The sequence below is a fragment of the Erpetoichthys calabaricus genome, chromosome 13, assembly GCF_900747795.2.
Source record: "Erpetoichthys calabaricus chromosome 13, fErpCal1.3, whole genome shotgun sequence".
Classification (NCBI taxonomy): Eukaryota; Metazoa; Chordata; class Cladistia; order Polypteriformes; family Polypteridae; genus Erpetoichthys; species Erpetoichthys calabaricus.
Genome location: NC_041406.2, coordinates 33,462,722 through 33,478,287, shown reverse-complemented (window position 1 = coordinate 33,478,287; position 15,566 = coordinate 33,462,722). Strand labels below are relative to the sequence as shown.

At 38.3% G+C, this 15,566-nt stretch overlaps 1 protein-coding gene across 1 annotated transcript in view; it reads right to left on the bottom strand.

Annotated features, from left to right (window-relative positions):
* Nucleotides 1–1,756: 1,756 nt before the first annotated feature.
* Nucleotides 1,757–15,566, bottom strand: part of slc39a4 (solute carrier family 39 member 4) — an 82,441-nt gene continuing 68,631 nt past the window's right edge. Inside the window, exons 9-12 of the mRNA XM_028818099.2 lie at nt 13,021–13,075; nt 12,539–12,691; nt 8,064–8,251; nt 1,757–2,819 (exon numbers count right to left, since the gene is read on the bottom strand). Coding sequence (XP_028673932.2) covers nt 2,691–2,819; nt 8,064–8,251; nt 12,539–12,691; nt 13,021–13,075 — 525 coding nt within the window. The 3' untranslated portion in view covers nt 1,757–2,690. The remainder of the gene's footprint in view (nt 2,820–8,063; nt 8,252–12,538; nt 12,692–13,020; nt 13,076–15,566) is intronic.

Below are 15,566 nucleotides of genomic sequence, written 5' to 3'. Positions count from 1 at the left end.
GAGTGAACTCAAACTGGCTGGTAGTGGCTCAGTAGTTTTCACAGATTGCAGATTCCGAGTCATGAAAAAATTGCATCAATTAATGTCCTGTTGTTAGTTGTCAGTTGTGGAAGGTCTGCAGCTAATTGTTCCTTATAATTCTTAAACATTATATTTTTGTTCAAAAGGTAACATATATGTTAAATTCCACTCAGAGAAGCAACTGACCTGATGGTAAGTTCCCAGGCTCACATGCGACTCTGATGTATCGGGGATCAGTTCTGCTGTTGTGAGCGGCTAAATGACGTGTAAAAATACGGAGCTGGAATAACTTCTCTCAAGGTAAATCTGAGGGGGTACTTTTGAGGGACATTCAACAAGTTTCCACACTTTTTTCTTAAACTATTTATTAAGAATTTAAAAAAAATGACATCACTTTTCTACACAGTCACCTTCCTTTGCAATGAAATTTTCATAGACGAATCTACAAGAGAAACCTTTATCCCCACACTGAGCACACATTCGGAGATGAATTTGTGCTCCTGGCACACCTTCTGGCCACAAAAAGCGTTTGACAGAACACTGTTCCTCTTTGGTGCAATTTCTAAGCTTTGCAGCCATCTTATACTAAACTGCAAGGATAGCCAACTTGCCAGACACATGATACTCTCAGACACGACCAATTACTACTACTCCCGCCTTCACTGTTTCCAACGAAAATATGAAAGTGCAGAAACTGTTTGAACGACCCTCGTACATCAGTAATTGAGATGTCATAGAATGTGTCTTTTTAATTTTGAAAATTCACCATTGGTTTTTAATTGAAAACTTTGAAAATGTTAAAAACCTACACAACACTTTTTATTTAAATTATCTATATGAAAATGGAACATTTCTGACAAATTTCCTTGGATAATAAGTTTACCAAATTTCAATGAATTCACTCCAGTGGGAGCCAAGCTGTATTGTGCAAAAAGACAGACAAACTGACATGGCTACCACAGTAGGTGCTTTCACATTTTACGTGATCAAACCTAAAAATGTTGAACTATTTTCTTATACAAAATCATGTGTGTTCGGTTAATTAGCTGCTCTGAATTGCCAGAATGAGTGAGCCTTAGTTTGTGTTGTTGGCATGTTGTGCGATGGACTGGTCCAGTCTGAGTAATAATTCTGTGATAGGGAATATGAGGAATTAATGTTTCCTGCTTTTGGAATTTGTAATTGTCTTTTCTATTGATTATTAATTTTATTATTATGATGATGACATCACTGTTACGGACTATAAAATGTTTCAGGATTGTTGTGAGCTAAAGTAGCAACTATCATGATTAAAATTTTGCATCTTATTTTATTTTTTGAATGTTTCCTTTGCCGTTAAAAATCATCAAGACCTCTCTTTGGGAATCCAAGAGGTTCAAGGGACCTCTTGGTCACATGTCTTTTTTTTGTTGCCCTCATGTGTTTTTCACGATGCTAAAAATGATTAACAGCTACAGCCTTGTGTGCAGCTAAGCTGCAGATATGTCTCCATCACCGTCACTGAATTAATTGTGTTTCTCAAGATTGAGTATAGTATGTGTCATGTTGCTAATAACGGACACTCTATGTTGTGTTTACTGCAGAGCACCGCCATTGACTTCAAATCATTTAGGAAGCACAGGATGTTCATGAAGGAATAACTTCTGGAACCTCTTATAAAGATGAAAACTAAGAAATTTTCTTATGAACTGCAAAGCAAAGTGGATAGCTGGTAAATATAAAATACAAAATACAGTTCAGCCCTTTATATTTTATTGATGCAATAGTATGACCATCATAGTATGGCCAATATCTTTGTTCATTTGTTGCTAAACGATGCTAGAAAGTGCAAGCTGTGCTGCATGTAGCACTTCTCACAAAAAGTGACATCAAGTGACAAAAATGTGCAGGCCATCATCATGACAAATAAGTCAAATATTGTCATAGTCTGGTATTATGCAGCACCTTTTAGTGATAAACAGTACCTTAGTGGTGTTAGATATTAGATAAAGATGCTAGAATTTCCAGTTGAATTTAAATTAAATACAAATTTTTTAGAAGATGTTTACAAAATACAAATAAGACCCCTATCTGAAACTAATTAGATGCTTAAAGTGACTATCTTTATATTTAATTCAAGATTCTATAGGACATGTAACAGTTTAACAGCTGTTGATTAAAAGCCAATTACAATTTCCAAGCCACATTGGTTTAAGTTGTGCTTTTCTGCGATGACATTAAATATCATAAAGAATTCCTTTTTGCAGCACACATTTGACAGCAGCACACAGACGAGTATCCGCTGCTGTTCTCCTCTGCAGCACTGAGTATTACTGATTGTTATTTGGCTGACATCTTTATCCAAGGCCACTAACAACATTTAAGATTCAATTGGTTGCATTTCATTTGTTCCTCCAATTGCAGCACAGGCAGGTGAAGTGACTGGCTCGTGGTCACAGTGTCACCAGTGGAATTTGAACCCACAAGCTCAGGGTTTGCAGTCCAAAGCCTTAATCACTTTGCCACACTGCCTGCAGAGTATTCCACAAGAAGAACTGTTTTCATGCCAGATTATAAAAATAATTGTATGTAACTTTGCACCATTGTGCGAGTATAATGCATAAACTATCCTAAATCTGATTAGTCTATGCTGAGTAATTGCACTTCACATTCCCCTATTCCTTAAAGATCTAGACAGTGATATTTTCCTCAAAGACTGAAAGCAGTAGAAGAATTCCCCATCCAGTCCATAAGCCACAGTTGTGCAAGAATAATAAAAGCCAGGGTCTCTTGTGGTCCTTGTGCATCATAGACGGCAGCTACAAGAGAAGAAACAAACACACAAATTACTAAAACGGAAATAATGCCTATAGAATCGTAATGATATACTCAACAAGTAAAAGGAAAAATAACAAGCCGCCAAATAAATAAAGCACACATGGACTGTTTAACAAATATGGACAAGCGATGGCCCATGGTGGAGATAAAAAATGAGGCCTAATGAAATGCATCATGACCAGTGGAATCAATTTTTATCCTGTAAAAATGTAAACAGATGAAGTCATTGGATTACTAACTGACAAGTATTGTATAGCGCAGGGCAGGCTGATGATCTCAAATGCAAGAGCTTGATGCCAAATCTCCCAGTTTATTGAAAATTATTTTCAGTGATTTCATTTTGATTTAAATTACTTGCTTTCCAAGTACACACGTTTTCCATTCTAGGTGTACACTACAGTTTTTTAGTATATTGTGAGCTAATCTGAGTTCTTCATCTGCTCATCTTTCCGCGGTTTGTTTGCTTAATAAATCAAACATTAATTATTTTGAGATCTCCCTATCTGACTTTAATATATGGCTTGAAGCTCACACAATGGGGTGCAATAAGTGGATGTAGGAAATCGCTGAATATACAGTGGAGTGAGAACGCATTCGGAGCCCTTCGCTTTCTGAGCACTTTATTGTGTTACAGATTTAATTTTAAATGGATACATATGACATTATTGCACATCAATCTGTACTCAATATTCCTTAATGACCAAGTGAAAACATATTGTCAGAAAGTTTGCAAATTTATGAAAAATCAAAAAAATAAATCTCTCATTCAAACCCTTATTGCAGTACTTTGTAGAAACTCCTTTGGCAACAATTCTAGGTCCTTTTGAATTTTTTTTTTTTTAAACTTCTTAACAGATTTTGCCCCATTTTTAGGCCTGTGCAGGGAGCAAGCTTGCATTTTGAGTAGGGGTTAGGCAGCCAGGGTGAGGCCAATTCAGTACACCTGAAAAGAAGGCTGGTCTCACTCTTGTTAGATTTTGTTTTTGAGGCCTACACCTCTTCCATTATATTTTATGAGAGGAATCTATGACAACATTAGAAACCACTCCTGATTTTGTAAAATTAGCTGAGGCTGCTAATCATTTGTCAAGTTAGAATTTTTCAATCTGTTTGACTTATTGTCTAAAAAATATGAGACACATATACAGCTAAGTCTCATTATCCGGGAGGGTTACGTTCCTGAAAACCCCTGCAGAAACTGACACTGGGGATACTATCCTATGGTAAAATTGGGGTTAGATTCCTATGGACCCAATTCACTATACACTTTTGCTACCTGTTACCATAAACACATAAAATACCAATAATCAACTAAGCTCAAAACACTTATAGTAGCACTACGCTTCACTGCCATTGTTGTCAATTAATAAATATATCCAAAAAAACAGTGTAAAACACAGAGAACCCAAGGAATATTACCAGAACGTGCAGAGTTTCTAACACAACAGAAGCTGTGAGAATGAAGTCAGTTAACTGTGTTGCCGAAGCAGACAGGTAGGTACCTGGACCTGTGTGGCTGTATTCTGAGGAGCACAGTTTAATGATTCTGGCTCATGTGAGACAAGTGGGCAGGACTTGCGAGGTCCTGTGTCTTGGGAGATTTGGTGTCTAGGCGAATTGGGTCAGGACCAGCAATGGAAGATGGAAATGAGAGGATGTGCCATTCCACTCTTGTCCCTTGAGACTTGGTAATAATCCCTCTGCAGGTTCACCTATGGAAATCATGTTACAACTTTTTCTTCCTCTAGATCAGTGATGGCGAACCTATGGCAAGCGTGCCAGAGGGGGCACACAGAGTTCGTTACTAGAAAGCCAGAGGGATGCGGGGCTGGGCTGCTCCCCTCCTCCTCTCCATGCGCGCCTGAGGACATTTCTCACATCACCCGCCCCCCTGTCCAGCAGCCTAATGGGAGCACTTCCTCCCTCCCCTGTCTGGGGTAAGGTGGGCGGCTCACATGTGGCGTGAGGGTGCGTCGCGGACGGCAGCCTGTTGAGTCTGTGGCCAAGGTGATTCCTGTGGTGGGTCTGGAGGGGAGCATAGCTCACAGTGTGGCATAGCAGAGGGGAGCAGATTGTTGATTTAGGGAATATCCATTTCTTTAGTGTCAACTAATAATGTTAACTATTTTTGGTATAATTTTATGTTTTTATAGACTGCAAGTCATGAATACAGCAAAAAAAGCAAGAACAGATAGTGGAAGATTATTCCAAGAGGCCTGGACAGAGTCATTTGGAGTGATTGAACGCAATGGGAAAGCGTTGTGTGTCGCACATCAAGTGTTAGACGGCACTTTGACACCAACCACAAAAGTGTTGCCAAACTTGGTGAAACTGAAAGAAAAGAGTTTCTTGAAGGGAAATTGAGGAAATATCATTCCCAGTATCTTTCTAGAACAAATCATCTGTTTTCAAATTTCACCGTGCATAGCAAAACATGGTAAGCCCCTCTCTGATGGGGATATTATCAAAACGGCCATGTTGTCTGGGAGTAATTCCCTTTTTCATGATTTCCCAAACAAGGATAAAATTATTCAACGCATCTCTGAGATGCCACTTAGCAGAAATACTGTTAAAGATCGAGTCCAGCGCATGGCAAGTGATGTTAGTCAGCAGCTCACCACTGACTTACAAAAGGCAGCCTGTTACTCCATGTGCTTGGATGAAAGCACAGATATAAATAATCATGCAAGGCTAGATGTAGTTTTGCGTTATGCTGTTGGTGACATCATGAGAGAAGATCTGGTGAAATTGGTGTCTGCACCTAAAAGAACACAAGGGATAGATATCTACAATGCTGTGATGGAGGCTTTTTTGTCACAAGACATAAGACCAGAAAAAGTGGTTTCAATTACTAGTGATGGGGCACCTTCTATGGTGGGGCAACATCTGGTTTCATATAGTTCTTTGTTAAAGAAACAAAATATCAAGTCATTCAGTTCCATTGTATTATACATCAAGAAGTTCTTTGTGCCAGGGAAAGCAGCAAAGAATTTGACGATGTCCTCAAAGATGTCACAAAAATGGTGAATTACATTATGGCTCATGCTCTGACTTTTCGACAGTTTCAAGCACTTCTTGAGTAGATTCAGTCACAGTATAATTGTTTACTTATGTGCAATAATGTCTGGTGGCTGAGCAGAGGACGAGTCCCGGAGAGATCTGTAGCCTGTTTATGAATGAAAAAGGGCAGGAATATCCACAGCTCTCTGATATGGCCTGGCCTACCAACCTCATGGTTTTTTTTACAGATTTTACACTACACTTCAATGTACTGAACAGACAACTACAAGGTGCAGGGAAAACAGCAGAAAGGATGTTTTGATAGAGAAAACTGCAGGTTTTTGAAAGAGACCTTGAAAGTGGGCAGCTGAAATATTTTCCAAATCTAAAAATGCATTTCGAAAATTCTACAACATTTGCAGACAATCCTACAAGCCATCAGGAAATCTACAAGGAATTTTCTAGCATTATAGCAGCTGCAAAGGTGAATTTTAGTAACAGATTTTTACAGTTCCGTAAGATGGAGACAACCCTGTGTTTTCTTACTTCTCCAGATGAAGCCAGATTTGAAGAACTTGATCTTTCCTGCTTACACTGGTTAGATTTAGGAAATCTGGAAATGGAGCTATTGGAATTTCAAGAAAGCTCTATCTGGGAAAAATAAATTCTATGGCCTGCATGAAACACTTGAGAAGATAGAAGGGATGACAATGGACAGCACGGTTAGTTCTGAAGTGTGGAATTCTCTGACAAATAATTTTAAGCCAATGAAAGCACTTGTGATTGCTTTCCTTACTTCGTTTGGATACTCTTATGTTTGTGAGCAGCTGTTCTCAGCTTTGAATTTTATCAAATGTGACACCAGAAACAGACTAAGGGATGACCTGAGTTCTGCATGTGTTGCTGTCAAACTTACAAAGTATGAGCCAAGGTTAGACAAATTACCGGCATGCATACAACAGCAAAAATCACATTAATTGTTCAAAAGCATGCCAAATGCAAACTTTTATCTTTCCATAAAAAGTTGTTTACATCATTGAAAGCTCTGTTATTGTGTTTTTCTTTTAAGACAAAAGATGTTAATGTATGAGTTGTTTTTTTCTAAACTAAAACCTCAGTATTCAGGTTAAATTGCTGTGTTGGCACTTTGCGATAAATAAGTGGGTTTTGGGTTGCAGTTTGGGCACTCAGTCTCTAAAAGGTTCGCCATCTTAGCTCTAGATAGTCAAGTTCGATCGTCTTCTTGACACTCCACCAAAGTTCGCAAGCAACTGCAGCAGGGCAGATCTGAGGACCTCACTAAACCATCTAGTCGGTAGTAGCAATAGGAGGTGTACTCAGAGGACAAGGACTTGATCAGCACAAGCTTATGACCTGCACTTACTGGGAATTCCTCATTCATTGGGTATTATTGTAAGGCCTGTCATGAATGTTCCAATGGCTTACCTGTGCCTCTCTGTGCCGGGCAGACACATGTTGATCCATTCAGTGTAGAGTATGGGCTGCTGTGGATCTCTATGGCTACACAGATCTGTTATTACTCTATTTCACATGTTGCTGCTGTGCAATTTGCCTCTCAGGAATTTTTTACTATTGCAAATAGGTTATACTTTTATAGAAGCACATAAGGGTACCCATGGGTAGCGAGGTTTTACTGTACTTCCAACTGAGAGAAGACCCAGGACATACTGCAAGGAATCTGTCTTTCACCTGGTCTGAATGTAGATGAGAATTTCCTACGAGAAGATGGACAAAGTTTTGAGGACATGGAGCCACTGCATGTTACCACTATGATCCTAACCAGAAAATATCAGTCAGAAAGTAAAATGAATAATTTTTATTGAATCAGGGATTTGGTGAAAATATATCTGAATAATCAAGTGAGATGCGTGACAATTGAAGTACTGCGTTGTGTAAACTAATTATTACTTAAGTTGCATTTGGGGAATTTCTTAGCTTGCAAATGGACCAGACAGTAAAAGACTGCTGATCAGCTTATTAGCACACAATCAGGAATTTTGCTGTATGCAGCAGTACAAATTGCTGAAGTTCAATAACCTGCTGTCTGCATGAGATCATAGAATTTATTGTTTTCTATGACTGTTCCATTGACTGAACGGTCTCCTCTCATTCGTGAGTTGACAGTCCATGCAAGCCTAAGGGAACCTGATGAATATTTACTTTGTTATGCAACAGCAAAAACACGCAAAACACAATACACTTACCATGTCAGCGAGAGCAACGTAAAGAAAGAGGCCAGTCGTGATGGTGAAAATCCACTCCTGTGCTGCCTGGTTCACGGATACTGAAAGCGCTATATACAGTCCAATAAATGAAGTCAGGGCACTCCCAAAATTCAGCAGGATGGCTCTCTTCACAGTCAAACCACAATGCATCAGAACAGCAAAGTCACCTGTGAGAAGAAAAGAAGCATCATCCTGGATCTTAGAGTGGAACACGGGAGAAGGCAATAAGGGTGAGAGTAACTTAATTTGACTTCATTAGGCTTTGGCATTACCTTGAAAATGGGAAGTGAAAGAGTTCATAAAATGGGTAGTAGAAATGACACCCTTTCCACTTGGTATTAATGGTCATTATGATCTTTTAATAGTAAATATTATCTTTTTAACTTACAATAGTAACCGCTTGTAACACTGGACAAAATAATACTTTTGAATCTTTATGTCGTAAAGGGGTTTGTACACAGCTAGGCCAATGGGCATACTTGGTCCTGTGACCCCTTTTAAGGAGCTTTTCTTTCTGTCAGAATGCCACTAAGATAAAATGTACTGAGGTTTTGATTTTATAGTAAGTTAGGGGCACTGTCATAATACTGTATAAACCACTATGTTATAAAATAAGTCCCAGTGGTCACAAACATTACTTTTAACTTTAGATCACATTTACAATACATCCAATCTGCTTATTTTTATTCATTGATTTTCTAACTCCCTTAATGAAACTTTCCTGGCACCATCTATGAGTGACAGATTAGGAGCAGGTGTTGATACAGCACATTGCCGTACCCACCACTCGACAAACCAACTCAGGATCCCAGATTAGGATCCGAGTGCAGCCATGTGACGGGTGACACCTCAGCACCACACTAGTTCAGATGGAGTGGGACAGTGTCAGGTTTTTATGGTGGCTGGAGTGGCAATCCTGCCTCCAACCTCCAAGTTTTTCCTGCAGGTTAGAGGGCCTACATGCAGGGATGGATGCAAATTAACGTCATACCCAGGATGGAGCAATTGCAGGTTTAGGGCCCAACAGAGCAGAGTCCATTTTGGCATTTACGGGATTCGAACCAGCAACCTTCCGATTGCCAGTGCAGATCCCTACCTCAGAGTCACCACTCCGCCCATCTATGAGTGGGGACCCAAAAATTCCCAAATCGGTCATTGGATGAGAATAGGGTGTAGTTATTGAGTATGCCACTAGGTGTTGCATGCCCACAGTATTTTTAATTAGTCTGCCGACTGGCATTGTGCAGACGTGATCAAGACATGTATTTCTGCCATTTATTGTATAGTCGTCCATGTGGCTTTGGTGATTATATTTATTTTTTTAAGTAAAAAAAAATCACGTTTGTTAATATCAAACATCAAGACAATGATGATTGTGTTTTTCAACATTACTGGACACGTTAATAAAGAGTTTGCCCCTAAACAGAGTGTTAATCAGAAACATACGGAATTGAACTGCTGAGGCATCTGGGGGAAAGCATCAGTAAACAAAAGTCTGGAGCAGTGGCACACGCAAAACTGCATTTTGTACCAGGACAGCACACCTGCACACACTGCGGCACCATGACAGCTCACCTGCATACGTCGCATTGTCACTCAAATGAGTTTTTGACCAGAAATAATGTGGTCATTGCTTCAATTGTCCTGCATTCACCAGATCTCACTCCCTGTGACTTTTTGTTTTTTACCCAAATTAAAATTGAGACTGAAGGAAAAAAGATTTGCTACCGTGGAAGAAATCCAGGGAAAAAAAAAATGCAGGAGACTCTAAACACGAGAACAAAAGACAAGTACAGGAAATGCATTGGATTGCATCTCCTGGGATTGACTTAAAATGGCGTATGTTGTATAATAAAGTTTCTTTTTTTTAAACAATTCTTGGGTCCCCTACTCATCTGTAAAGCAGATATTCCTGATGCTTGCAGGACGAGAACTAGAGGGGAGGGAATTTTGGCCTTCTTATGATGATACCTGTAGTGCTCTTATCTTTTACCCACCCTCACATACAGTCATATGAAAAAGTTTGTGAACCCCTCTCAGCCTGCATAAAAATTGACTCTATTGTATTCAACAAAAAAGATAACCGTGGTATGTCTTTCATTTCCTAAGAACATCTGAGTACTGGGGTGTTTTCCAAACAAAGATTTTTAGTGAAGCAGTATTTAGTTGTATGAAATTAAATCAAATGTGAAAAACTAGCTGTTCAAAAATGTGGGTCCCCTTGTAATTTTTCTGATTTTAATGCCTGTCACTGCTCAATACTGATTACTTACAACACCAAATTGGTTCGGTTAGCTCGTTAAGCCTTGAACTTCATAGACAGGTGTGTCCAATCATGAGAAAAGGTATTTAAGGTGGTCAATTGCAAGTTGTGCTTCCCTTTGACTCTCCTCTGAAGAGTGACAGCATGGGATCCTCAAAGCAACTCTCAAAAGATCTGAAAACAAAGATTGTTCAGTCTCATGGTTTAGGGGAAGGCTACAAAAAGCTCTCTCAGAGGTTTAAACTGTCAGTTTCAACTGTAAGGAATGGAATCAGGAAATGAACGGCCACAGGCACAGTTGCTGTTAAACCCAGCATTTCTGGCAGGCCAAGAAAAATACAGGAGCGGCATATGCGCAGGATTGTGAGAATGGTTACAGACAACCCACAGATCACCTCCAAAGACCTGCAAGAACATCTTGCTGCAGGTGGTGTATCTGTACATCGTTCTACAATTCAGTGCAATTTGCACAAAGGACATCTGTATGGCAGGGTGATGAGAAAGAAGCCCTTTCTGCACTCACACCACAAACAGAGTCACCTGACTTGTATATCATCAAAAATCTATGGGATGATTTGAAGCAGGCTGTCCATGCTCGGCAGCCATCAAATTTAACTGAACTGGAGAGATTTTGTATGGAAGGATGGTCAAAAATACCTCCATCCAGAATCCAGACACTCATCAAAGGCTATAGGAGGCGTCTAGAGGCTGTTATATTGGCAAAAGGAGACTCAACTAAGTATTGATGTAATATCTCTGTTGGGGTGCCCAAATGTATGCATCTGTCTAATTTTGTTATGATGCATATTGCATGTTTTCTGTTAATCCAATAAACTTAATGTCACTGCTGAAATACTACTGTTTCCATAAGGCATGGCATATATTAAAAGTAAGTTGCTACTTTGAAAGCTCAGCCAATGATAAACAAAAATCCAAAGAATTAAGAGGGGTTCCCAAACTTTTTCATATGACTGTACAACAACTCTACAGAACTACGAGACAAGGAGGTCCTGCATGGCCATTCAGGTCATCAAAGCTCCATTACGAGGGCTCTGTCGACGGTATGTGACACACATCTCTTACAGCACATCACACGACCACGTGTTACAGTTTGGTCTTGTTTTCAATTCTAATGTATTATTTAAATTTTATTTTAATTTTCCAATTTATTAATTTAAATTTTTAAATAAAGAGTAAACTGAATTATATAGAATCTATTTCTTATCACATTTTATTGTTTAAACCACTATTTAAAGATGTTAAAACATTTTAAATTCTTATTGTTTCATCATTGGCACTGCCATTTTTCTGTAGTAACTGCAGAATTGCTAGCCTCAGATGACAGGAATTGAAATCAATGATGAGTTGATGTAAAGATCAGAGTTTGTGGATAAAAAACTTTATTTCTAACGAATAAATATTTGTTTAACAATTTTCAGGATAAACACCCTGAGTGTAGACTGGTTAGACTCGTTTTGATTTTTGGTTAACAAAGTTTGCATTTCTTCTCCCAGTCCTTTTGTAATATAATGACCGTTAAAAAAAAAAAAGAAGCAGGCACCTCCTATTCCTATTTAATTGGGACAAAAAAATCATTTATAAATTTATAACTCATAAACAGACAAATTAGCGTTTAGAATACATTATTTACTATATCTATAGGCGTGATTTACTAACAGTTGCGACTTTTTAAAAACGTTTAACTACTAAACCTCTTAACACTTTTTGAGTTATGTTTACATTACAAGCAGCTACAACGCCTATAAAAGTCTTCACCCCGTGGACGTTTTCTCAATTTCTTGTTATGCAACATTTATTCATAGCAGATTTAATTTGACTTTTTTTAAAACCGGTCAATAGACAAAGACTTTTTAATGGCAAAGTGAAAACAAACCACAGCAAAGCGGTCTAAATTAATTACAAATACATATTACAAAATAACTGCTCACATAGCCATGGCAAACACATTTTTTATTATCGTTGATAACGGGATAACTAAACTAAAATATGACCCAAAACATCATCAACAGCCCATCAGCTTTCAGAGTCTGATAATCCCGGTCAGGACAGCATACAGGCAGTCCCACAACCTGCTCAGCGTGAACCGTCAGCCCATTATAGGACAGCACACTGGCTATTATATTTATGACAAAAAGAATAAATAAATATATATATATAGCCGACTGCTTACCTAACTCATGAGGAAGCTCATGACAAAGCACTGCCAGAGACGTAGCAAGGCCTGATTTCCATGACAGTGAGAACGCCGCACCCAATGCAAGGCCGTCTGCAAAGTTGTGGATGCCATCCCCTATCGTGATCATGTACGGGAGGAGCTGTTGCTCTATGGAACAATAAATAATATTAAAGAAAGGCATCACCTCTGATTTAATAAAGCATAGAAACGAGTTTGCACTCTCCCTTTTCTGCAGGATTATAGAAAGAGTAATGCAGGAGCAGGCAGGAGAGGTGTTATTTCTGCCAGGTAAGACCTTTTACCTAAACCATGTGAGACATGTTGGCAATGATCTATAACAGGGTTATTATTACAGACATTTACTGTCTCAGTGGCCACCACACGTATTCTGTACAATTCTACATCGCCAGGACAAAAGACTTTCCCGTTTCTAAACAACCATTAGGCTTGAGCCACAGGTATCTGAGGATACCCACCTCGGGTTTTAGTATTACAAGTCTGCTGGTTGCTTTCCAGATCATCTTTCTCCATCTGCAAAGAAAAAAAAAAAAGAATCATTTCATCTTTTTATTTTTATAAATTCATGAAGCTCTGTGTGACTAAATTAGTTCCCAGGCTTTAAATCACCTCCTTCAATTGAAATTTCCTGAGTCTGTATCCAGTAGCATCTAGACAGGCTTAATGTAATCCATCTGTGATAATGTGATAAAACCTGCTGCCAACATCTTTCTCTAATATATCTTAAAAAACACCTTGTCATTTTAGTACCGTTTTCTTGCCAGAATTCATTATTCATTTCACACTTCTCTCGAAATACAATTAGTTTCTCTGCAACTAACAAAAAATGTGAGCAAGTAGAACTTGCCGCTCTAGTTGTTAGTAAGCATAATAGCAGTAATCTACAGTTCAGAGGAAGCATCTTGCAATTTCTTTGTATATCTAATGTCATTTTAATTTTAATAAGATTAAAATTTTATGTCTAATATTATATCTAACATCAGCATGGGAATAAGTTAAAAGCAAGCAAGCCTACAGAAAGAAATTGCATATCTATGAATCTATGTTCTTATTCTACAGATTTAAGGATCTGTTGGAATAAACTGATAAACAGCCACTTGATGCATGAGCATAAACCGCAGGAGTTCAGCCAGTTCAGATATCATTTTTACGGTGAGAGTAATCCTAAAATGAATTTGCTATATTCAGTTCTGCACTAATAAAGAGGAAAAGGAGGAGGTGATTGTGAGGGAGAAAATATGAATGTACTAAAAAAATACTGGTGTAAAAAATACATTTCATTGAGATAAATAAAAGCCAAATATGTTTTTATAATTACAACAACAAGTAGAAACCAACAAAAATTGAATTGCATTGTGAAGACAAGATGGCTGTTCTCTGTGTGATGGCAATTACACTGTTTAAATAACAGTGGTCTGTACTAGAATCCTCCCGCGCGAAAAACTCAAAGTTCTTTATAGACTTAGGCCTGCTGAATCCATTTCTGAAATTAGAATTTCTCTACCATAAACTGTTTTTGTGGAATACTGGATTTAGTTTTGTTTTTGAAACAAATTTCTGATGCTTTTAAAATAAGATATCTTGTTTCATGGCATTAGTATTTTTCAGACTCAGAATATTATTTGAAGTATATCTGAGCTGAGAAATGTCAGTTTTCCTCTTTCTTAATGTTAGCTGCCAAATTTTCTTCTGGGGACAAATTAAAATGTATCTATATATGTCTGTCTGTCTATCATATTGGGTCATTTGCTACCCAACTCAATTCAGACCAGGGCTGTGGAGATGCTGAAACCTATCAAAGCTAGAACAGGGCACAAGGCAGGAACAAATCCTGGACAGGGCACCAGTCCACCGTACGGTAAACAAACACACACACCAGCCACATACTACAGGCAGTTTAGCGTTGCCAGTCCGGCTAACCTGCATGTCTTTGGTATGTGGGATGAAATCCATGCAGACTCCATGCAGGTAATACCCTTGACGCAAACCTGGCCTCCATACTGCAAGGCAGCAGTACTAGCACTGTGCCACCGTGCTGCCCTCTATCTATTATAGAGTGCCTTACCCATCTGTCTGTCATATAGTGCCTTTTCCATAGGTCTGTTTGTCTGTCTGTCTATTATATAGTGCCTTACCTATCTATCTATCTATCTATCTATCTATCTATCTATCTATCTATCATATAGTGTCTTATCTATCTATCTATCTATCTATCTATCTATCTATCTATCTATCTATCTATCATATAGTGTCTTATCTATATGTGTGTCTATCTATTATATAGTGTCCTATCTATCTATCTATCTATCTATCTATCTATCTATCTATCTATCTATCTATCTATCTAGTTGAGGCGGTGTAAACAATCCAGAATCAAGTCCTTTCTGCACATTTTTTGCTCTCAGTTTTTTTTCTCTGTGCATATTCTTTCAAACTGTCCAGAAATGTACATTTAGAAGGTTAAAAGGGTGTGTTTTTATTGTCCAAAATAGAGAGAGTTTTGGGGTTAATAAAGTTTATCTAATCTAATTTGGCATGGCAAGAAGTTCCACCAGGTCTTTGCTGAAATGGAAGAGATGTTATAGTGGAAAATGGAAGGAGTCTATTTTAGTAGACTCCTGTTGGTCATGCCACCGTATAACACAGTATTATAAGAGGAAAAAGAATAGTAACTACTTTTTATTACTAATAATTATGTTAAAAAAAAATAATATATGTAACCTTCATCTCTCTAAAACTGTACCTGATAGAACAATTCTCTTTCTGACGGAACCAGTTTAAAAGGACATAGAAAAGTAATTGAGCCCCAGGTGCCATGGGATTGCTGTTGCCATGCAACTGAAAATAACAGGTGTGACCAGAAGTGGTTCATGTTAATGGATTGGCTGATGGCCTGCCAATGAAACTAGAAAATCAACATGAATGGCTGGCTTTCAAACAACAAGACGTGCCATCTGAAAACAACCAACACTCAACTTATCTAGAATGAGTTGAGTTTGAAAAA